Source organism: Malaya genurostris, chromosome 3 (genome assembly GCF_030247185.1).
Source record: "Malaya genurostris strain Urasoe2022 chromosome 3, Malgen_1.1, whole genome shotgun sequence".
NCBI classification, from domain to species: Eukaryota; Metazoa; Arthropoda; class Insecta; order Diptera; family Culicidae; genus Malaya; species Malaya genurostris.
In genome coordinates, this window is record NC_080572.1 from 15,116,707 (window position 1) to 15,142,607 (window position 25,901).

At 36.3% G+C, this 25,901-nt stretch overlaps 2 protein-coding genes across 6 annotated transcripts in view; one reads left to right on the forward strand and one right to left on the reverse strand.

Annotated features, from left to right (window-relative positions):
* Positions 1-1,788: 1,788 nt before the first annotated feature.
* Positions 1,789-6,154, forward strand: LOC131439057 (tubulin-specific chaperone D). Its single transcript, XM_058609586.1, has 3 exons — positions 1,789-3,569; positions 3,622-4,029; positions 4,521-6,154. Exons 1-3 carry the CDS (start codon positions 1,910-1,912, stop codon positions 5,921-5,923), a joined length of 3,471 nt encoding a protein of 1,156 aa, XP_058465569.1. The 5' UTR covers positions 1,789-1,909; the 3' UTR covers positions 5,924-6,154.
* Positions 6,155-11,818: 5,664 nt separating this feature from the next.
* The window catches only part of LOC131439058 (orexin receptor type 2-like), a 335,326-nt gene continuing 321,243 nt past the window's right edge, over positions 11,819-25,901 (reverse strand). For 4 of the 5 annotated variants that reach the window (XM_058609588.1, XM_058609590.1, XM_058609591.1 and 1 more), the window contains 2 exons: positions 19,292-19,479; positions 11,819-14,094 (listed from right to left, as the gene is read on the reverse strand). In XM_058609588.1, coding sequence (XP_058465571.1) covers positions 13,711-14,094; positions 19,292-19,479 — 572 coding nt within the window. In that variant the 3' untranslated portion in view covers positions 11,819-13,710. The remainder of the gene's footprint in view (positions 14,095-19,291; positions 19,480-25,901) is intronic. The other variant, XM_058609592.1, reaches the window with a different exon arrangement.

Here is a 25,901-nt window from a genome sequence, read left to right on the forward strand (position 1 = left end):
ACGGACTCGGAAAGCCATGGCTGGCTCTAAGAAGGGCGAAACGAAACGCATGCGACGAGCGAAAGATGACTCTTCGGAAGCCACAACGGGGCACATGCTGGCCAAGGACAGCTCTCGGAGTGCTGAGAACGGGCAACCTAAGCGAGCGCGACCAATTACTAATATTTGCGGTGAGAGTGTCATAGCGAAAATGCAAATAAACATGGTTGCTACCAAGGATGGCTTTTATCGTATCAAAGAACGTTCGCTGGCAACTCTTCCACGATTGAATCAGTGCCATCAAAGAGAATTCAAAATCATCGCAACAACAAAAACCCGGCATGGCTCATTTAACATAGAATCGACACCAGTGCGAGAGCGAATTTCTCTCGATGATATTTCTGAGAATCAAAGGTTGGCACGCCGCAGTGGGGATCTTCTCTGAAGCAACAAACGGTCGCTTATTCTCGTTTCACGATCCGATTCTATACAGGCGGTTGATAATTGCGATAGAATCATTTTACTATTGCCGCTTATTCTAACTATGTGCATATAATCTTTGTATAAGTTGTGTCTATGAAAATGTATGTGAATGCTCCACACAAGGGTTTTGAAATATTCCAACCTAGTATGAGAATCATCAAGTCGAATCATCGATTCGATTTTCTGCGATAACTGTCAACTTGCGATTCTCTCTTGGTAAATTCCACACCGCGGCGATCATTATCAGACTGCAATTTTTGTATGTAGAAAAATTCTCTCGCGGTTCATGCATTGAGAAACTCGAGTTCTTGTAGCATCTTCTACCGGATTGAAAATGTTGTATACAATATAGATAGCAATATAGCAGCTTCTGTGAAATTTTCGGCAATCACCAACACTGGTTGCTACCGTGCAGCCGGATGTTATACAAAACGACGCTAGGGTGGCCACTACATCATCAATTCTCGACAGGCGCCATGCTCGCCAAAAAGGATGTTGCCAATTATTTCACGCGTTTTTTTATAACGACCAATGAACCACCTTTCAACTTACACTTTTGAAAGAAATTGCTGGCGAGCTATGAAAAATAGAGTATTAAATTTAACGCCAGACGAAAGAGAAAACTTTTCTCTACCGTTTACTATTATGACTTATTCTCAGCGAGTGCCGAGCGATTCGAAATTACTCTTCAAAATGAATGTTGATGGATGGCTTATTGGCCGTTAAAAAAAAACGCGTTATTTGTTCGGAAAATGTGAGAGCTGGATATCTTGTTAATATGATATCTTTGGATCAACTGTGATATTCTTACACCCTCATTGAACATAACTAAAAATTGTGTGACACACCACTCAAATTCATGAGAAGTGAACATAATTTAAACTTGAGTTACTAACTATCTACTCGTTTTTGAGTTAAGGGACGAAGTTTTCAAAATTTGAGTATTTTTTACTTAAAATTAGAAAAAATATATGTTATTCCGATAAGAATATTCCGAGAATGACAACGCACTGAACTGCAAGAAGTATTTTTTTTCACTCAAATGTTTAAAAACTCAACGCTTACTCTAATATATGAATAAATGCGAGAGAACTCATGGCAATGAGTTCATTTTACTCAAATCCATAATCAAATTTTGACATATTGTTCCAGTTTATGAATTTGAGTAATCGCAACTCAAACCTTGAGTTATGTTCAAAGAGCGTGCATGGCCTGAGGAAATTTTATTCAAATCCATACTAAAGTTTTGACATATTTTTCCAGTTTATGAATTTGAGTAATCGCAACTCAAAGCATGATTAATGTTCAAAGAGCGTGTATGTTTTTCTTAGTGTCAGAATGTATTTTTTTGTTGATTCATTTCTTGATTTGCAGCAAAATATTTTTCCCACAACTGCTGGTTTATAATATTGTTTCCTGTACAAATCAGTCCTGATCCAACTCAAAAATGGTGGAATCGGTTACGGACGAGTGCAAAAATCCGGATGATGGGCCGCAAAATATGCTGGATGCCTTCAATGCTCAGGACAAGCAGCGAATTTTGGAGCTCATGCATCAGTTACCGGCACCCACTTTGACTGAAGATAGATTTGAAGAAATGTATGAGGAATATTCGGAAGTCTTAGGTAAATATCAGGAGCAACCGCATTTACTAGACAGCAGCCTGGAAGAACTGGTTCAGAAAGTACTTGGATTTATTTTGGACCCCGAACGAAGCCAGTTGGGGAAGCACAGAGCGGCCAAATTTATCTATCAGATGTGCAAGGTTCGAACTTTCAAAGCCTTTCAAAAGTACTTACCGCATGAAATTCGCTATTTGAGTTTTGTTCTGAGCTATTTGGAGCAGCAGGATCTGGAAGATTGGAAAAATTGGGAGACTAGATTTTTGTGCTTGCTGTGGTTATCAATTCTGGTGTTAAATCCTTTCGATTTAAGTAGATTGGATGGTAACGATGGGGGTAAAAGTACAATGCTACGAATTTATGAAGCTTGCAAAATCAATTGTCTGAAGGAGGATACTTGTACTCCGATCGCAGCGTATCTGGTATCGAAATTTTTGATTAGGAATGATGTTAAAAAAGTCTATCTAGAAGATTTTCTTGAATGGGCTAACATGGCGGATCTTGTTAGTGACCCAAAGATTGGTCCACTTTCTGGGATCGCATGCGTACTGAAACATGGAAAACGGGAGGATCTTCTTCCGTTTGCGGAAAAACTGGCGAATACTGTATTACACCAAGATTATGGTCAAATAACGAAGAATTTCAAAATTTATAAAATCTGTATTAAAATAAGTCAGCGAATCGGAATGATTATGCTTCCACCTCGAATAGCCAAGTGGCGATATCAACGAGGTGCGCGATCACTTCTATCCAATATTCCTAAGGAACCAACCGAGACAGCATTCCAACGAGAAGCTCCAAAATTAGATGATTCCTCTCAAGATGAAGCCGAATATGAAGATGATGAAGAAGTGCCAGCTGAAATTGAAGAAATCATCGAAAGACTCTTGTTGGGGTTAAAGGGTAACGCAACTATTGTTCGATGGAGCTCAGCCAAAGGAATAGGACGAATTACGAATCGACTACCGAAGACACTAGGGGATGAAGTGGTGTCCTCCGTCATTGAATTAATCAATCCGATGGAGCAAGATGCCGCCTGGCACGGTGCTTGTCTAGCATTGGCCGAACTGGCCCGCCGTGGACTATTACTGCCGCATCGTCTCAACGATATTATTCCGCTTTTACTACAAGCATTAGTCTACGACGAAATGCTTGGATATCGAAATGTTGGGCAAAACATTCGTGATGCGGCCTGCTATATGTGCTGGGCCTTTGCCAGAGCTTTTCATTCAACTATCCTTCAACCATTCGTTGAACAAATTGCGTCCGCTCTGCTAGTAACGGCTGTCTTTGATCGGGAAATCAACTGTCGAAGAGCAGCTTCCGCAGCTTTTCAGGAAAGCGTTGGGCGATTGGGGAATTTTCCGCATGGAATCGATATTCTAACAATGGCGGATTTTTTCTCTGTGGCGGTAAGAAGTAATGCATTCCTTCAAATTAGCGACTACATAGCTCAGTTTGACGAGTATCGGCGAAAGTTAATCGGTAATATCGGGTTTCATTTGAAATTCGATTATTCAAGAATTTTTAATTTCAGATCACTTAATTGAAAGAAAGATTAACCATTGGGATACAAACATTCGTGAATTGTCCGCTCTGGCTTTGAGTAATTTTACCAGACGAGATCCAGTCTACATGCGAGATGTAGTGCTACCAACACTGTTTGACTTGACAGAAACGACGGATCTGAATGCTCGTCATGGTGCCACACTAGCAATTGGAGAAGTTATTCTATCACTTCGACGTCTTTGTGATGAAAACGACGGCTTAGAGACCGAGATGTACATTTCGAAACAAATTATTGAGCGTGGTGGGCAGCTAGTGATTAAATTTCGACAGCGAGGTCAATTCAAAGGGATGAGTGGATCGTATATGAAACATGGCTGCGCCAGTTTTATTCGAAACTGCAGTGAGGCAGAGCTGGCCCTGAGTCACGAACAAATCGGTGAGTAATGTAAATCTTTTGTCTCGTGGACTACTAAATAATATTTCTAATGTCATATTCGCTTGAGAAAACAAACTGACCCAGGGTAGTATCGTCAAACGAACACTTTCCATAAAAACTGTGTTGGATTCTAACTTAGCAACGGGGGTGTAAGGAATCAGGATTGAAACTGGCTGGAAGGATTCGTAGTGTCAGTAGAATCGTAGCACCAGCTATGCAATGGTTCTGTACACTGTGAATCGGCTGCGAAGTCTGTTGAAACAGAAGGTCAAATTCCACTACAGGAATGTAATACCAAATCTTTGCTTTTTGAAACTGGCTCGAATTGTAGTTCAATAACGTTGAAACTAGGTTCGATACTGGCTGTCAAACGGTGTGACAGCATTAGGTGTGGAAACTGGGTTAGGTTTGGCATCACGCGAAAACGACATAAGAAAGGATTCTCTCCTGTTTGACAAATTAATTCAAAATTTTACTGTTTCTTTCAACAGAATCATGGCAGCTTCTACTTGATGAGTCTGTCATTGACGAAAAAGCTACTACTAGAGAGCTTGCCGTGCAAGCTTTCTCTGCGTTCTGCACAACATACTATCGTTCGGAGGATCCCGAAAAGCTAACTGATCTGATCGACAATTATCTTAGAGAACTACGAGATACGAAGTTGGAACACAAAGCCCAAGGAATAGCTTCGGTCTTGGGAGCGCTACCGAAATTCATGTTAGAGTTGAAACTCGATGTAATTCTGGCAGTGTTTGATGAGAAGACCATATTGCCAGAAATGTTCGCTGTTGGATATAACCATTCTGAAATGCGACGCGATTGCATCAAGGGACTAGCAAATATTGTTAAAACAGTTGGTTTCGACAATGACATTCTTAATCTGGATAAAGTTTACAACGTTTACATGAGAGCTCTGGAGGAATATGCGATTGATAATCGTGGCGACATTGGCTCCTGGGTACGTGAAGCGGGCATCAATGCTTTATTTCAATTTCTTACATGCTGCCCATCAAAATTTTTGACATCAATACTGGTTCAAAAGGCATTGATCGCCATAGCTAAACAATCTGTAGAACGTATTGACAAAATTAGAGCGGTAGCCGGGAAAACATTCGTTTCGTTGCTTTATAACAAGCCGGAAATGGCTCATATTGCTCAAAAAACGAAACTTTGCGATATCTTTCCGGAGGATACCACTGAGATTTTGTGGTTATTTCCACATCACACATTCCCCCTGTTTATCCAGCTGCTTGACATTCCCGAGTACGTCAATAGCATCGCAGAAGGATTGATTCTCTCTGTCGGAGCACCGACTGAATCATTACACAGTTGTGCTGCAAAACTCATGAATGATTATCTTAAAAATCATGAACAATTTATTCCTTTCTTCGGAGCAACCGTTCTCAAAATTCTGCAGGGAAAAACTACCAAGGATACGCTCTTCATGACTTCTACATTTCAGTTCATATCTGAACTTTTAGCATCAGCCACAAATACCCGACTTCTACTATCCGACAAGTCGTCTGATTTTCCGGAAGCCATCTTCACAGTTGTAAACGATTTGGTCATTCATAGTAAAAAACACTTCAATTCCATCCCAGTATACTGCGCTCTCATGCTGGCTCCCAGGATCTGCAAGCGGGTTCTCAGTAAATTAGTGATGTACCTGGGAATGCTGTGCGTTAATATTCGTCGTGAAACTGCACTGAAAATGTTCGAAACCTTGTTGGTGTACGGCGAACAAACATGCATTCCGGAGGAAAATCTGGAGGAAGTGTTGGCTTGCCTGAGCGAAGAGAAATGGGACGGAGAGCTAGAAGAAGCCCGACGGATTCGAAATCATCTTTGCATGCTGATGGGAATTAAACCACCGGTGGTGCGGGCAAAAAATTAAATCCAATAAGATATTATTTGGAGCAACCGTATGACGCATAGCTCACGTACGAATATTTATAGTTGTAATATGAACAGCTATATCTTTTTTTATTGTGAACTCAATAATTAAAACCCTTAAACGTTACTCGTTAGAATACTAATGGAAATCATGATCGCACGCTTTTTTCATTTGAGTTGAATCGAATGCAGCAATACTGAGCTATCAATAAATCACTAAAATATTTCAAAACTTTTTCTGTGCGTCTGCTTAAATAAAACTATTCCTTCTCCAACAGGTTTTGGTCAGAACATGTGGTATTCATGTGAATTACTGGTAACTTACGTAAATCAACTGTATTTTTTTTTTCATGGTAAAATTATGCATACATTTTCCAGAAAAGAATAAACTTAAGCATTAGCTTCTACAAAATTATGAAATTTTATATTTTCTACAATTATTCCAAACGAAGTATGCATAAAAAATAACTCGAAACAAGTTACGACTTTAAAACTAGTTTTAAGGGGGTTGCCATAATTCAGTAATTAAAACTAACTTTGAAAAGACCTAAAAAAAAAGTTCCACCGAGTTCCACTTAGATTTTTTTCATGATATTAGGCACATCTTTTCCTACAAATTTTGTAAAAATCAGCTGCATAAAGTTGCATATTTCGCTTCGGTGCAAGGTTTTATCCTAGGTACAAAAAAGATAAAATGTTGCATAACTTTGCCAGGAAAGAACAAACCACCTTCAACAAAAATATGCGATTTTATAAATTCTACAATTATTCCAAACAAAGTATGCATAACAAAATAACTCGAAACAATTTATGAATAAAAAACTGATTTTAAGGGGGTTGCCATAAAAACGCTTTGTATATCCGAAACGATGCGACCTAGACTTTTGGTATATTTGACAAAGTAAATTATTTTTAATAGTTCTAAAACTTTGTAGAAAAAAAAGGCTATGGTTACATTTTTGGTCAAAGTAGGCCATGAATAATTAATGATAGGATCAAAATACGCGGTATATATTTGTAAATAATTTCTTCAAAGCAACTATATGCATTAAAAGAACGGTTTGGCAGCTACTGATTTATGTCCACGTTTTTATTGATTCGAACCACTGTGCGACGAATCGAAACCACGGCATTTCGTCTATTCGTCCGTAAACGAGAATGGGACTTTTCGTTCGTACGAATGATGTTCGAATACACGTATCGTTTCAAGCCAAACTGGCATACATTCTAGTGTTTCGGTTAATTACAAGAATTGGACTGATTTCATCAAGGCGTAGCAAGAAGTTTATTGATATTCGACTATTTTGTGGCAAACGAGTCGCGTTCGAATTCATTCGAGTGAAAACAAGAATGGATTATTCGTATTCGTTCGAAAGTACCCGTTCGTCGTATGATCGATACGGAACAAACAACAAGAATAAGGGTGATTGATATTCCGGAATCGGCAACTATTCGCCATCTTCGAACATTATTCGAGAGTTTTCCTCGTGACGACCAGGAAGTTTCTGGAGATTCTGCAGATGACGACGCTTTGGACGAAGAGATTCCTAAGCTAGATAAAACGGAAAAAGATAGCTGATATACGACGTGAACTCGCCGATTCCGAAGTAGCGACGAATAAACAACACGATTTTCAAGATATTAAATAATCCGTAAACAAGTTTTCCGGCAGTCATTTTTACGACATCAATAAGTGGATTACTAATTTCATTCGAGAAGGCCTGTGATGCAGTTAATGGCGATGATTTTTTCAAACCCAAGTGCATTCGCTGAATGATGGAGCCGGAAACCGATGCAGAGTTATTTTTACGTGTGGATAAATCAACTACGTACAAACAGTTTCACTATAATTTGGAGAGAATTTTGGACTTGCATATTCAGTTGCTGAAGTTATCGACAAGCTTCGTGTGCATTTATCAGAAAACTGTGCCAAACCACGTCGAGAAATTGGATCGTGCTTCCGGTGTGTATATTTCCAGCACAAACTGAAGGATTGTCCTTGCCTAAGGAACAGCCCTTGTTGAAGAATACGTACAGGATGAGATGAAGAAAAATCCGGTCAAAGATGAACTAAGTGAAGCTCTCACTGAAATTATTCTGGTAAGTGTTGCATTCTTATCTGAGGGGCAAGTGCAGTCATTAGCGGCTCCTTACGAGTTATGGAGCAGTGAGAAACCTGATTTGTCTGATCTGAGAGTTTTCGGCTGTGAGGCTTACGTTCACATTCCCGACGCGAAGCGTGGTAAACTAGACAGCAAACCGGAAAGGTTGATTTTCGTTGGTTATAGCTGTGGATCTAAAGCTTACCGTTTCCTGAACAAACAAACCAACAATGTGCTTATCAGCAGGGATGCCAAGTTCCTGGAACTCGGGTATACAGGAGGAGACCAAGGATCGTTTGCCAAGTGATCAATCGGTTTTTTTTTTATTCAAGAATATAATGTTTAAGGCACACTGCTTAAGCTCTAAGATGCCAAGGGCTTTTACTAATTTTAATTTACGACTAACTTAAAACTAGGGTTGTATCATTGAGTAATGTCATATTTGGGTCGCAATGGTTGACTTTGGCAGATCCAGCCTTCAGCTGGTGATCGGCAGTGGCCGGTGAATTGAATATTTCATGAGAGTCTTCCATATGGCGTTGGTGAATGTTCATGTTGGCCGCAGATCAATCGGTTGCAATGGATGTAGAGATTCAGTGTTCATCTGATATAGATATTATCGAGGATGAACCAGACTTCTATGAATTTTCGGAAAGTGACAGCGAGTATCATGATCTCGAAGAAGAAGTAGATGAGTTTCCACAGCGCAAATCGCATCGATCTGTGCTGTGAAGGGAAAGGAGGAGTATGTTTGCAAATTGAATCGTAGCCTAGCGTAGGTTGGAATATGTCACTGAAAGGAATGTTGCTAAAGTTGGTCGTGAAGCAGCCACAATCAGATGTTTGCTTATTTTCGAAACAATTGGAAGATGGTGAATGGCTTAACCTACTCGTTTACGTGGACGACATCATCGTGGCTTGTAAGGATCAACGACACATTGATTATCTTGTACGAAAGCTGAACGAGAATGTTGAGATAACGTCGCTAGGTGAAGTTTGACGTTGAAAATGAAACAAATCAGTTGTTTCTGTTTAGAATGGCAATTCAAGAAAAGTAGAAACTTTGAACAAAACCTTTTCCATTTTGTTGAAAACTGCTAATGAAAAATAATTTGGTTTCAGTGTCTTTGTATTACCACACACTCCATCAGGAACTAACACATTTCTATATGGATTTTCTCTCGCAGATCTTGCTTCAAATAAAAATTTACATACCTTTTATTAAAATTATTGCTGAAAATTTTTATTTTTTCGGAAAACTCATGTTCATTTTTGTTTATTTTGTATAGCGCAATCCAATACAAATGCACTGAAGCAGTGTAGCTAAACTTTCTAATATGTAACAACAAATCAAAAACAAAAACTGTATGTATTTTCCTACAAACATCGACAAAATATTGGTCAAAATTAATATTATTTGAGCATATATTATTGGAAAAAAAATATAATGATTGAAATTAAATTGTAAATGCGCCTTTGAAAAGCTTATTGCACTGAACATATAAATTCGATGGAATCAGCAGGTAAAGTACCGGTTATCATTACATGTTAAATATGAAGTAAGTAATACACAAATTTCTAACAGCAGTAAACTTGGTTTACACTTGATCCTTAACGGAAGTATTGCAGAAAGAAAGTAAAAAAAATCAATGGTTGAAAGTATAATTGAAAGGACATGCATGCAATTGCAACAGTCAGTTTCGTACACACTGAAATTGGATTACCAATCTCAATAACGTTTTATTACATCGGTACCTCAACCTAATGTTGTTAACAAATTCATTTATTTGTGCTGCTATATCAGTAGAATAAGAATGTTAGGCTCATCAAAAGATGGAAAAATTACCGAACGAAGTTAAGTGTGTACACTCTTAAATTGGATTACCGATCTCAGCTGTTCCAAGCTCAGTAGTTGATTTTTTCAGCAACGACATATGTTTTCTGTCAATAAATGTTTATTTGTGCTGATATATCAGTAGAATGAGAATGTTCGGCTCATAAAAAGATTAAAAAACTACCGAACGAAATTTAAGGTGACCGTGGATAGGAGCTGGGGAAAATAAATTTATAAGTATTGGTGAGACAATACTTTTTCATATCGTAATAATATTTGTGAGTAGAGAGGTTTAAAGTAATATGTGTGTGCAGAAAGGAATACACACTAAACTTCATTCGGTAATTTTTACATCTTTTGTCAAGTTTAGAACAGCCGAACTACCGAACACTCTCATTCTACTGATATAAACACAAGTAAACATTTGTTGACAGCAGTACTTTAAGGTACCGCTGTAATGAAATGTTATATTTACTGAAAAAATCAGCTACCGAGGTTGGAACAGCTAAGATCGGTTATCCAATTTAAGTGTGTACAGTTGCAAGAACAAAATGTAAGCATTGAAACTATTCACATCACCTATCAGCAGTGTTGGTGATTGCCGAAAATTTGGCAGAAGCTGCTATATTGCTATCTATATTGTATACAACATTTTCAATCCGGTAGAAGATGCTACAAGAACTCGAGTTTCTCAATGCATGAACCGCGAGAGAATTTTTCTACATTCCTTCGCTCCACTTCATACTCTAAGTATTTCACGCCCTTAAAAAACATTTACAGTCTGATAATGATCGTTGCTGTGTGGAATTTCCCAAGAGAGAATCGCAAGTTGACAATTATCGCAGAAAATCGAATCGATGATTCGACTTGATGATTCTCATACTAGGTTGCAATATTTCAAAACCCTTGTGTGGAGTATTCACAGACATTTTTATAGACACAACTTATACGCGTTTCACCTTCAGCATAAATAGTGCAAATTTTGCGTCTGCTTAGCGATATAAATTGAACTGCTAGGCGCGAAACGGCAGTTCATTTTGAACTGTTTGAAGCACTGACGAGCCGAAGATTGTGCTGGTACATTTTTTAAATTATAAATATTTAGTGCAACTAGACAATGTTTCCCTAGGAAGTAAAGGCAAACAGTAAACTATCATCTTTGACACAGTTATTATATATGCTTTTGGTCGCATAATGATTGCAAATTGTTAACTCCAGAATTAGCATGAAGATGAGATAAGTCAACTCTGTTCTGATAGGCAAGGATGGCTTTTATCGTATCAAAGAACGCTCACTGGCAACTCTTCACACGATTGAATCAGTGCCATCAAAGAGAAACGGATATCATCGCAACAACAAAAACCCGGCATGGCTCATTTAACATAGAATCGACACAAGTGCGAGCGCGAATTTCTCTCGATGACATTTCTGAGAATAAAAGGTTCTTTCACACCACTAGGTGGATTAAAACACGTTTTTGTTATTGAAAATCATTTTTTAATTAAATCACAAGTTGTTTGATTAACAGATCATAGTGTCACAAATGTCAATTTTATATAACTACAATATTTAGATTAATGTAAATACGAATGTGATTTGTTTTTATCTAAGCATAGTCCTTTCTTAAAACACAACATAATGGTAACAATTTGGTTCTCTTTGTTCGTAGATCATTTCTCGATTGTTGACTGTACAATACTTTTAAAGCTCATCATTTTCCATTAGTGTTTACTCATTAAAATTATTAATGATAATATGATTAGGCATTATCGATTCATATATATATATATATATATATATATATATATATATATATATATATATATATATATATATATATATATATATATATATATATATATATATATATATATATATATATATATATATATATATATATATATATATATATATATATATATATATATATATATATATATATATATATATATTTGCACAATTACATAATTACAAATTAGATAACTACAAATAATCAGTTTGAAAAAATCATTTAAGTATTTTTGAATACAAAATCCAAATGAAAGTATTTGTTTTGGAAGAACCGGTTAAGTTTTTGTTCGGTTTCTGCACTAAAAATAAGTTGCACTTATTCGACTTTTACATTTAGCCGTTCATATATACATACGTACATATATCCAAACATACATACACACATACATACATCTCTTATTGTAGTATCAAACTTATATACAGAGGTCCAGTAATAGAATAAACTACGAAGTAAAACATCTTTCGCAAGAAACATTTTACACCAATTTTAAAAATTTCTATGTTACAGTTAAGAGTCTTATTGATCGAATTGAATTTTATGTTTGATTAGAAAATCTAATCTATAATCAAATGTACATTATTTCTGTAACATTGGTAACATCCGAATTAGAGATAGTTTCACTGAAAAATTTATATATTTGTTGTTTTTCCATCACAGTCATGTTTTCCATGATTCTAATAAACAAACATATAAAGTACACCAGAAAATTTAGTTATTCAATATTTTGTTTCGATTATGGGATTGTTTTCGTTGTATAAAATCAGTGGCAATATATTTTGTCTTACAGAATCATAACATAGTAGATTTATATTCACTTAACGAAGAAGTCACGTTTCAAATCGCGGCTTTGCTATTACTGGATCACACTCAGCTCGATCTAATTATGGAGGGAGAAATGTGGAAGCAGAAATCTTACTCTAACGGTTACCTATTCAATTGTGGTAGATTTACACTATTTACAGAGAATTTTACCCTAGCTGAACATGCTGGCTTTGTTACAGAATGTCCGGATACATTTCAACAGAATTTCAGAATAAGTCAAGTGATTCAACCGTCATGGAAAATGTAACCATTTTTCTGTTTCCTTTCTATAGATTCTTTTTCATAGTGCCTGTAGGTCAGAAGGGCTTGCCTGTCTGAAATAGTTGTGTCGGTTGGATTTGCCTTTGTGTTTTTTTTAGTTTGGCATTATTACACCCATTTCACAGAGTACAGAGCTATAGCTAAGTGTAGTGTTGGCTGATTACAAATAGATATTTGTTTTTTTCTTGTTCCAAGGATAGTTTGTATTATACAAGTTCTATAGCGTGGGTCTACTTGATGACAGAGATTCATTATCTGGAATCTGTCTCATTGTATCTTGTGAATATTTTTTACAGTTTATTACTGTATGAAAATACATTAAAGCTATTGAAACAAAACGATCGTCAAAACAATAATCCTTCTTAAGCTAATGACAAAAGGATTAAATCGTATCTCGGTACAAAGTGGATTGGAATTTCGCAATTATTAAAGAATCCAAAACAGGCTCGTGCGTAGGAGTCATTCAAGAGGGGTTCAAAAGGGAGGGGGTGTCAAGGGGGGTTCAAAAGGGGAGGGGGAGGGTGTGTCTTCAAAAGGTCAGACACATTATTGACAATGTAAACAAGTTCTGTGAACAAAGTAGGAATTGTAAAGTAATTTGCGGTTTTATATACTAAGTACTCTATTGTTAATGTAACTTAATGTTGAAAAATCTTCCAGGGGGGGTGGTTAACACTCCTACTGAAATGGGATTGCCTAAGTCGAAGATTTTGCATTGTGCGTTTTTTTTACCGGTAAAAATCTGGTCGAAATATTTCCAACGTTGGAGTAGAAAATCAAATTACATTATTACTCTATGAACAGTAATAGAAACCAGTTGGAAATCAGTTTAGTCAAAGTTCATAAAAAAATTTTCCATTTTAAATAATCTGATCTGAAATAATCAGCTAAACAATAAATTAATTTAACTGCATTCCTGAGGACCCCCCAGCCTCATTCGAACGGTTCTTTTTCCAGGAAACGGTCAGTTTTGCTGGTCAAGTGCCATCAATCTGACTGGTACTCGATCTGTTTACAGTCATGATTGGGGAGGGACTCGTGGTGCTTTCATTTGTCGAACCATTTTCGTGCTGTTGATGATAATTATGAAGATTGTTACTGTTGCCGATTGTGTTATTGTTGTTCGTGTAATTATCAGTCGTAATTTTTGTAGGCTCACCACTACCGTTGTTGTTGGTAGGGATGGGGTTGGCAATCGATGTTCCAACGGACTGCTCATAACCATCCACGTTCTTAGTGAGGGCTAGATGTTCTTCCGTTGAAACCGGGGAGGTCCGCTGTGTGGTTAAGCTGCCCGCATGGTTGATACAGTTCCGGTTGTGCAGATGGCGACTTCCGTTGAATGATGTTTGCTGAGTGTTCTGGAATAATTTTTGAGCATGTGAAAAATATGAGCAAAGATTTGTCAGGAGCGATTGGAAGCGAAGCTTAAATTTGTATGTGAGACTCATTTAATCAAATAAGTTCTCCAAATGTTTTTTTACACAAAGGCTGAAATCACAATACATTAGGACTTCGAACACACACAATAGTCGTTAGCTTAATGTGGATTGAAACGATATAGTAAAGCAATCAAGGGAAACCAAAGCTAAAGATATAGGTATATAGATAAGTAGTCAGGTTTAGAACAATTACAACACGGTTCGATTAGTTATATAATTCAACTTGTTTAAAGGAAAATTTTTCGATTTGAATAGCTTATTTGAGGCAATTTCAATTTCAATTTTACATGATTGAATTTTCAAATAATACCAAGTTATGTCTTACTTTGCCTAATAAAAATCCATGACACTATGCTGGCTTCCTGGCGTTCCCTACACAGAAAAAATAAGAAAATAATTTACACGACACGTAGATCATGTAGACATGTAGTACTATAAAATAGACATCCGTTGAATCGAAAATCAGATTTAAAACCATGATCAATGTAAATTTTTGGGTGCCTTCCGGGATCGAAAACCGAATACTGTTAAATCTGAAATAAGTTTATTTGGTCATCGACTATCGAAGTCTGCAATTCCGATAAACCCTGTATCATCAATCTGTATCCCTTGAACCGGAAGTCGGATCGTATTAGAAAAACAAAAAGTTTTCTAGGATCTTGAAACCATTTTTTAAAATATTAGATGGAGGAAATCGGTTCAGCCATCTATGAAAAGAATAAGAGACATTAATTTAGTTTCGTTACACATATCATCTTGCTGCTCCGGTGCCAGAAGTTGGATCTAAATGAAATTCAAAAACGTTGTATGGAAGCATAGGACTTTTTATATGAATCTAAGTTTTTAGAAATCGGTTTAGCCATCTCCGAGAAAATTGAGTGCAATTATTCGTCAAACACATTTATTGATCTCGACGAACTGATTTTGTTGGTATATGTGTGCTACTTTCTACCATCAATTATTGCTGTAGGCATTTTAAATCAATATAAAAATGGAATTGTTTTGAATTCAAAAACACTACCATCTTTTAAATTCTTTTTTGCCTTTCTCATATAGAATGGTTATGCAATCACTGTGAAAACCGACTTTTGGACCGAGGCCCGAGTTTCATATACCATTCGACTCAGTTCGTCGAGTACGGAATGTGTGTGTGAGTGTGTATGTGTGTATGTGTGTGTATGTGTGTATGTGTGTGTATGTGTGTATGTTATGGTTTTTGCACTAACTTTTCTCGGAGATGGCTAGACCGATTTCCACAAACTTAGATTTATATGAAAGGTCTTGTAGTCCCATACACAATTCCTGAATATTATTTGTATCCGACTTCCGGTTCCGGAATTATGTGGTAAAATATGCAAAAAATCGGAAAAATAAGTGCATCAATATTTTTTGAAGATGGCTAAACCGATTTTCACAAACTTATATTCAAATGAAAGCTCTTTAGGTTCCATACAAAATTCCTGAATTTTATTGGGATTTGACTTCCGTTTCCGGAGTTTTGGGGTAGAATGTGCAAAAAATGGAAATATGTGTTCTAACTTTTCTAATAGAAAGCGCGATCGATTTTCAACTTAGGTTCAAATGAAAGGTCCTGTGGTCCCATAAGAATTTCTGAATTCCATTCAGATCCTACTTCCGGATTCGCAAATATAGGGTAAAGTGTGTTAAAAAATTTATACCATCACTGAATGCGTAATATTGTTTATGATAGTATGATTGGTATGAGATTAGCATCATTACACCACTAGGAGGATTAAAACAAGTTTTTCACATTCGAACCAAAAAAGAACCGTGCTAAAATCGAAACGTGGCAAAACGTCATGAAAATGGATGCTGTACACAGTTTTTTGGTGCTTAGAAATAATTGCATACAACAGTATTGAAAATCGTGTTTCATTTTGCTTCCAAATCATACAACTTTATCATACAGCGCTCAGAATAAAGGGAAATAGGGGGAAAAGTTGCTTACACAAAAATATCGATATCTCCGTTAAAAATGAACGGATTTCAACAATATATGGCTTGTTGGATAGCTATTATCGTGTAAAATCTAAGTCTTAAAACATATTTTGATTCGAAGTACTATTATGACAGATATAGCCAAGAAACTTAAAATTAGGATCAAGAGAACATTCATTTATATCTAAGTTTGTAATAATCCTCCAGCCAACTAAAAAAAAACGACTACATATTATTTTACACATACATACACAGCTACAAACTGACATAAACAACGATATTTTCGAAATCAACTTTTTCAATAATAAACGTTTTTCTATCAAAAATTATGACTAGAAAGACTGGTCATCGATTGCTTTATTAAAATAAATAGGATTTTTTTTAAATAATCAGGACAATTTGAAAAAATATTCATATGTTTTTTACATAGAATATTTTTTCAAATTGTCCTGAACTCGAATGTAATCGTAAAATCTTAAAACAAAAACAATAGCGTAAATACTTTCAGGTAAACCTTATATTTGCAACCAGTTAGGTCAAAATTGGTTCAGCCATCTCTGAGAAACACGCCTCTTAATTTTGTATACACATACAGACGCAGACATTTGCTCAGTTCGTCGAGTTGAATCTATTGGAAGCTGAATATGACACTCGGTCCTCAGGCCTCGAAAAAGTATTTCAAAGCGAATGCTATACCTATTTTTAAAATTTATAATAGTAAAGTAACTTTACATTCAGTTTTTGCAATGACTGAGCGGAAATATATATTGGAGAAGCCAAGTGAAAGAAAAACTAACAGAAAAGATGAATTTTTGGAAAAAGATACGCTCAGAGACAGGACTCGAACCTGCGTTCTTATGCATTCCGTGCATACGCGCTACCATTTCGCCACTCTGATCTTGCTTTAGCCACACTAAAACTCACAGACATAGTAGCAACGTACATCGAACATGGTCTACATCCTGGCCGTCACCCGACCGACACCTTATATCCAAACATCTTCTCTGTCCATCAGACACTAGTCCTCTCGCTTTATACCTATTTCTCCGATCAAGCATTGAGTACGAGAGTGTATTTATAATCGCTTGTCACCTTCTTTAATGGTGCCAGTCGCTGGCTGGACATAGTCGCTCAATTTTCTCAGAGATGGCTGAACCGATTTTAACAAACTTGGGCTCGTTTGAAAGCTACTGTCGGGCCATTGATCAAGTTCGAAGATCAAATGGCTGTGACTTTTGGTTCCGGAGATATGATTGTATAAGTGACGTAACCAACAAAACACATTGATTTTTCCCGCTCTTTATATATATATATATATATATATATATATATATATATATATATATATATATATATATATATATATATATATATATATATATATATATATATATATATATATATATAAGAGCGGTAAAAATCAATGTGTTTTGTTGGTTACGTCACTTATACAATCATATCTCCGGAACCAAAAGTCACAGCCATTTGATCTTCGAACCTCGAAAAAAACTTTCATGCAAAATTTGAGCTAAATCGGACATGCGTAAGGGGTGCTGCCCGGTGTTAAAGGTTTGACAATTTTCGATCTTGAAAAAGCACCATAGGGGGGAGTATATGAAATTTCCAAAATCGAAAAATTTTTTTGATGCCGAAACTCTTAAAACTCCATGAAACATCGAAATTTAGTGCCATCACAAAAAAAAATTTTTTTTTTTGAAAAAATCAGCTTTCTGGACTTCATATTTTTTCGAAGTCCCAAAAAGTCGATTTTTTCAAAACATTTTTTTTCGAGATGACACTAAATCTCGACGTTTCATGCAATTCTAAGTCTTTTGGTATCAAAAATTTGTTTTCGATTTCGAAAATTTCATGTACTCCCCCCTATGGTGCTATTTCAAGATATATGAAAATTCCACTAAGTGGACTGCGAAGGCTTTTTTTAGATTAGCATCACTGTTCTCATACAAATAGGCAAAGCAAATGTCAAGCACTAGTTTGAAAAAATGATGCTGACTGTGTGACATAAACACTGAAGCATGCTTTTGTGAACCTCTTGAATCAATCTGAATCAATTGGTGTCAAAATTAGTATCCAAAATTATTTAATAAAAGTATGAAACATATTTTCATGAGACTGTTATGAAATCTTTTATTTCAACAGTCTCGTTTCTCGTCAAGAAAATAAAATAAAATCTGGTGTTAGTGAGCTTGTTGAATTATATAATGTAAGGATGCGCATTTAACACTAGATTGTCAATGGAAGGATTGCTTAAAATTCTGTGATACGATATATGCATTAAGGCACACTGCACTAGCTATTAGTTATTCTTGAAGAGAGAATCCAATCATTTTGACTGCTTTTGAACAATTTAGGTCTCTATGAAGTTTTGGGCTTTCTAGTGTTGAGTACGCATCCAGGGAACAAGAACTACATGTATTTCGCAAAGAAATTGTATGAAATGGTCCACGTGAACTGTTCTCTTCCAGAAACACACATCTCACACTTTCAGTTTGAAAGTGACATATGTATTTAGGTACATTCATACCTTTCCTGATTTGAGAGTGTATCCACACCTGATCAATCAGTTTCGCCGTCATTGCAATTTCTAAACATTAGTACCGATACCGAGCCGGATCGGAAAGGTTTGAAAGTTCCTCGACGGTTCATAAGTGGTCAATTTACTCTTATTCCTGATAACAATAGACATCTTTTTTTAATTAAATTCACCAGTTCATGTTATATATTAATATTCATCCCAACTGGATCAAGATAATTCAAATTGGTGACCAATTCCAGCATAAGAATGCTCGAAATTATCTAATGACCTATCGTCAATTTCAAGCAGTATTAGTCCTGTCCACTCCGTGATCGATTCAGATAATATAATATTTTCATTTTTTACATTTATAAGCGAGCGATCGATCCCGGTGTGGTCCGACTTTGTAAATATGAAGTATAAATTGACTCCCACCCCCATCCGCCAAGTGGGGGTACGCGCCCTGTAGCTCGTCATCCAAAGCCTAGGGTATTAAAATGTATGTTAAACTTGCAATGATATTTTGTGTTATACATCACACTTGTATAAGATCAGTACATTGCGACACCAAGCGGAAAACCAAAAACACAAATAGTTTATAGGGTAAAGTAGACTGTATACCTTAATGCTAATGTTCCTTACACTGGTCATGTGGCAGTTACTTCTGGTACTAGGGCTCATATTCATCCGAGTTGCCGTGTGATACATTGATCGGTCTTCGTGTCCCCCGACTCGGCCGCCCAGCCCTCGGGGATTGCGTAGACATTGACACTTCTCTAGCGCGTTCTTGAACTCCCGCCGAAATTTACCTGAAAAAATTAGATGCGAAATGTAATAAAAGATTTTTTCATTTAAGATAAAAATCCCCTTGTTATGACGGTTATAATAATCCCTTCGAGATTTTGCTTCAACAACGGAAACGGAGAGCCTTTGTTCCCCAGCAACAAACGAAAGGATATCTGCTGTGTCAGTTGTTGCCTGCTGATTATGATTCCAAAGGGAACCTTACTCTGCGTATTAGCAAAATTGGTCCAGCAAGGAAAGACAGACAATTAACAAACTTTGCGGGACGTGCTGAGCTAGGGCTAATTGTGTGATAGGATGTTCCGAAACTTGTGTCGAAACTGCTTCAGGGTTTTAAATTGGATTATACAAGGTTCGAATAAAACTATTTACCTCGTTTCAATGGCTTTTAAACAAAACTCCGAGGAATTACATCCGGTAAACTAGTTGTACGAAACCATCGATTGTCACTGTATAAGGTGTTCGAGTTGTTAAGCTGAGCAACGCAACATTTCAGGTTTGAGTGTGGAGCATTCGTTTATACCAAATTGTCGAACTTTGCTTCTCTTTTCAAACATATTTATTAGAAACTAAGTGAAACTGTGAGAAGCTTCATTATTATTATATCGTTTGAGCAAGGAGCAGATATGTCGAACAAGAGGAAAGTAAAATCTAGCGGTGACTAATTTAGTTCTCTGCATTCTTACTAAAAGGTGATTTTTTTGAGGTTAGGATTTTCATGCATTAGTATTTGCTCAGATTTTTTGAGGTTATGATTTTCATGCATTATTATTTGCTCAGTATGCTTTGACATTTCATCATGAATAGACTTACTAACGAGCAACGCTTGCAAATCATTGAATTTTATTACCAAAATCAGTGTTCGGTTCGAAATGTGTCAAATTCGACAAATTTTGTTCAGCGATGAGGCTCATTTCTGGTTGAATGGCTACGTAAATAAGCAAAATTGCCGCATTTGGAGTGAAGAGCAACCAGAAGCCGTTCAAGAACTGCCCATGCATCCCGAAAAATGCACTGTTTGGTGTGGTTTGTACGCTGGTGGAATCATTGGACCGTATTTTTTCAAAGATGCTGTTGGACGCAACGTTACAGTGAATGGCGATCGCTATCGTTCGATGCTAACAAACTTTTTGTTGCCAAAAATGGAAGAACTGAACTTGGTTGACATGTGGTTTCAACAAGATGGCGCTACATGCCACACAGCTCGCGATTCTATGGCCATTTTGAGGGAAAACTTCGGAGAACAATTCATCTCAAGAAATGGACCGGTAAGTTGGCCACCAAGATCATGCGATTTGACGCCTTTAGACTATTTTTTGTGGGGCTACGTCAAGTCTAAAGTCTACAGAAATAAGCCAGTAACTATTCCAGCTTTGGAAGACAACATTTCCGAAGAAATTCGGGCTATTCCGGCCGAAATGCTCGAAAAAGTTGCCCAAAATTGGACTTTCCGAATGGACCACCTAAGACGCAGCCGCGGTCAACATTTAAATGAAATTATCTTCAAAAAGTAAATGTCATGTACCAATCTAACGTTTAAAATAAAGAACCGATGAGATTTTGCAAATTTTATGCGTTTTATTGTTTAAAAAAGTTCTCAAGCTCTTAAAAAATCACCCTGTATAATTGCTGAATCGTTGAAGAATCTGAGGCACAATATGAATATGCTCAATCACACTTTTCGGTTAGTAAGTGAATAATATGAAAGCTCGAAATAATAAAAACAATTAAAATATACTCGATCGTCTATATAATTTTATTCATAGTAATATTTTCAATTATATTTCAGAATTGTTTCATTATTGTAACAAGCGTTTTATTACTGTTTTCGTAATTTTCACTGATTCGTTAAAAGTATTACGAGAGTTTTCCAGAATACAGGTTTAGAATTCAGAGCATTTCTGCATACTGGAACTAGATTCCAGAACTTAGTTAAGTTTCGAAATTGTTACTAAATTGCAACTGAATTCTGAGTCTATTCTAAATTCTGAATTTAGTTCTTGAACGCAGGTTCAGTTTCTAATTCAAGAATTCTTCAAATCGGTTTTTTTAGAATCATTAATATATTTCTAAAGAATTATGCGAAATTTTACTTCACTTTACTATATACGGCTTTTTTATATCACAGGTCTATTGTATCATTGATCAATCCAGCGAAAAGGCCTGAGGACAGAGGGTCGCGTATAGTTTTTAAATCTTCCTCTCTGACTCCCTAGATTCCCTTTGCGTCTGTGTGTTTAGGAACCTTGTTGAGCAGATTTGATTTCTCTTCTCTCCTCTTCTTTTCCCGTACACCACCAGAAAATGGTGGATGCATTGAAACTGACTTTGTTTCACAGAAAAATACAAGACTTTATTTTTATCGCGATATCATATTTGATTTTATGCACTAACTGCATCTAAACTAAATTATCTAGACTTTGGCACGGTAGATTTATGATACAAGCTTTCAAAGTCGAGATATTCGATGATCAAGTAGATGTATGTTATTCCAAGCGTTGCAGCTTTCAGCAGCTCTTCAGTCAGAATAAACTACAATACGAGCGGTAACCTCAGTGAATCATTCTGAAAATTTCACAGAATATACTCAACTAAATTTCGAAGGCATCGTCAGGTGGGTTTTTCGATAATCATCACCGTTTCCAGGAAAAATTTAATTGAAACGGGAAAATAGCAAAAAACCCTACGTCTTTAGCGTTCTATCTTCAGCCCTTAATGTTTCTTTACTGGAAGATTGTAATCGGTTGTGGACGCTTAACTTTAACCAAGCACATCAGTATCATACCCACGTACAACTGGTCAGCCTGGAAATACATGACGGAAGTCAACGGTATCCATCGGAATAGGAACTCAACTCGCCCCTCTTCATCACGAACGCCTTCATAAAAGGTTTTTTTTCAGGACCACCATTATTTCATCATAAATAACTACACTGAATGTTTCGTAATATTGAATTGTGTGTCAAAATGTTTGATGTAACTTATCCGTACTTTAGTGTAGATGCATCGTTTCAAATTCCAGTAGTGAGGAAGGGGAGTGCTTTCACAATTCACACAATCGATCAACTAACTGATATTCGGAAGTATGAATAAAGCGTGAATGTTTTATTCGTTTTCACGACATCCAGTTATGTCTTTGACTTTACATACTGTTGCTTTTTTTGTTACTTCTCTCTATGGGGTACGCTAGTGCACAATTTTTTGAACTCCTTTTCAAGAGAAAATGTTGAAGCCATTTCTTTTTTCGTTGTTGAAAAATATTTTTTAGTAAAAAATAATAGCTGAGCTTATATTTAGTTTTTATTGTTTTAAAATAGTAAATTTTGTTTACAATATAAAGGGTCTAAATGATGAAAAAATCGTCATTTTTGCGAATTTTTTTCAGAACTATCGTTCAACAAAATAAATTCAAATATTTTGTATAATAAATATGTGCAATTAATTCGAACAACATTTTATAATTTTTCCGTGGAAAAATGTTGAGAAATAAGTCGGTGAAGAGACATTTTTGAGGACGCTTCTAAACAATCATGATTCGCGGTGTCCACTATATCTCAGCGCAGACTAATCAGAAGAGAACAAATCAAAGCAACATAGTTAGAGCAGAAGTTTTTCTAGACCCCAACGTTTCTGTTTGATTTTTTTAAATTTTTTTAATTTTTGGTGGTTGTTTAAATTCAAAAGTACGATTTTTCACGAAAAAATCGACCATTTTGTAGCTGTAAAACCTCCCCGTAGTAACAAGCAACGAAAAGGAAAACGTTGGGGTCTGGAAAACGTTGGTGCAGTAGTTTTTGAATGACAATGGACACGGACTTTCAAAACCTGCTTTTGAGAAAAACGCGTTTAAAGTTTATTGTCTATAAAATCGAACGAAACAATTTATTACTCAAGGGAGCACGTAGGCTCTAACATTCTCAAAAAGCCATATTTTTTCTTTTGTGTTTTGTTATAATGAAACATTTAGAGAATGTTTTGTCAAGTTTTCAAATCAATCGAAGTATAAATCTTGGGCCTGTGTGCGTAGCTCTTATTTCTTCGTAGTATGAAATCGGCAAAGATAACGGTCCATAACTTGCTGAGTTTTGTTCTGATAGGCTTCAAAATTTCACAGAATATTCTTGAAAAGTTTTACTATCAGAAAATAGAAAGAAAATAATAAATGACTTTTCAAAAGTGTTAGACCCCACCCGCCTCTTAAGTGATGACTCAAAAAAGTAACGAAATTTTGAATTCTGGTTCTAAATCTCTTTCGAAATCCTGGTTTTGTAAGTTGTAGAATAATGGGTGTTAAAAATCTCAACCTCCATATGATAGATGACGCAAAAACAGGGACGATATCATCAAGACTGGTATCAACATTATTCCGATTTGTTGGTCTGGTTAGTTGTTGACCAAACTCATTTACGAATTAGTGAGTATGATGAGCTTAAAAATGCTCAGATAGGTCACGGTGATATTTTCGAAATTTTCGTTAGGGACACTGCATGCCCCCATCAAAAAGCTCTGAGTATTACCATATTTCATAATTCATCGAGCCACATTCAATTCAATTTTTTATTTCTATTAAAGAGATTTTTCCCTGGTGTTTTCTTCCCAGCGTTTAGAGCGAGGAGTACAATTATCGTTGGTATTACTCTAATTTCGCTCCGTTGGGATTCGAAAGTGATTAACTACGCATACGGGTCCCCATGGGTATCATGTGATTTGTTAGAACAAACGGAGAGAGTAGGAGCCAAATTACCGGACACAACGGAAAGTATCCCTAAACAAAATTCTATCGTATCATTTTTGATATAAACAACCCGTCGACTCTTCGAGCGATGGGATGATTACTCACATGCGGGTTGGGCCGATTTAATGTAACATTTTAATAAGACCCACCTGCAAAAGAGAACCTAATTAACGTTCCGTTAATTCCCTGTCCCTAGTGGCTGGTGTGTCGGAAGTTCTTCATTGTGATAGGATCTTAATCAATTAGTGCGGGTATATAATCTCGAAAAGGGATTGCAGTGTTGGCTGACTGTGAAAAGATGCTTGGATGGTTAGATTATTCGAGTGGAAGAAAGGGAGCAGTCTGGTAAGTTTTGCTTTCTCCCAGCTATTAATGAGTACCTGTATATACAAGGCTCTTGTTTCGGAATATGTTTTTCCACTGGGCAGGAAGATCGAAGTTATTTAGCAAACATGAAATTTAAATGCTTACGTGAGCCGATCTGATAGCTTGCAGAGGAGATGACAGATAGAGAATGTTTAATTTTCTTTTGTTTTGATGAGCTTGTTATTCAATCCAATACCCTTGGAAGCATAACTTAGGAGCATAACGTATTCAAGGCAGAAGATACAGCAATCAATGGAATTTAACAAAGCAGTAATAGTAAAGAACACAGAACAATTAAGAGGAGAGAATCATACGAATAAAAGCAGTAAAGAGTGTAAAGTGAACATTCAAATGTGTAAGAAAAGCAGTACGTTATAGGTAAAAAGTGATAAGTAATGCGTTAGAAACGATGAGTAAACAATGAACAATGATGAGTAAATAATGAAAAGTAATAAATACTTAGTGTATAGTTTTTTTTTCGATGAATGTAGGTTTAAAGATGAAGAGTACAGTCTAAAGAATACAGAATGAAGAGTAATTAAAAGAATTACCGCGTGTGTGTGTAGCTTTGTTAAGGCATCTTCAAGGTGTGAAATGATCATAAAAGGTCATCTTCTGTTGGGTAATTTGCGTACTCGCAAACGATTTTTGTGAAGAATAAGAACACCTCCTGATTTGACACCAGTTTGAACGATGATGGAAAGATGATTTGGTATTATTTACGAAATAAAACAACCGTATTTCTGGAGTACCTCAACAGACAGCAAATAAATTCACGTGATAAGTAATATCCCACCATTTTGGCGCAATAGCGCCCGACTAGTTCACTTGAATGTGGAGTGAAAAAGTGAGGGTTCTAAGTTGACGTGAGGGAGGGTAGTGGGGGGGGGGGGTGTATTTTGTGTTTAAGGGAAAATATAAACAACCGCTTTCCTAGATGTGATATTTCATACCCAGACATTTTCCAGGTGTGGAGATTCTCTGTCCTGCAGTAAAACACATAATCTCCTTGGATCGGTAAGGTTTTGTCTATAAACGCTCGGCTATAACACAACTTGATGAGCTATATGTCTTCACTTATTAGCAAATCATGGTTTACAGGAAAGTGTTATAAAGCGCCCCTGCTGGCCGAAACGGGGGGCGTTCCTTTCATAGGTATTCAAATTATACGCATTGTGCTGGAAAATATGAAAAAACTGAGAATATCATTAGGCAGGTTTTCGATGAAAGGTTTTGCTTCGACTAAATTAGCATTTTTACCGTATAAAACGTCTAATGGTCGGTTGCTACTTAGTAATTAACTTTTAGCAGTGCTAACGCCTCTATT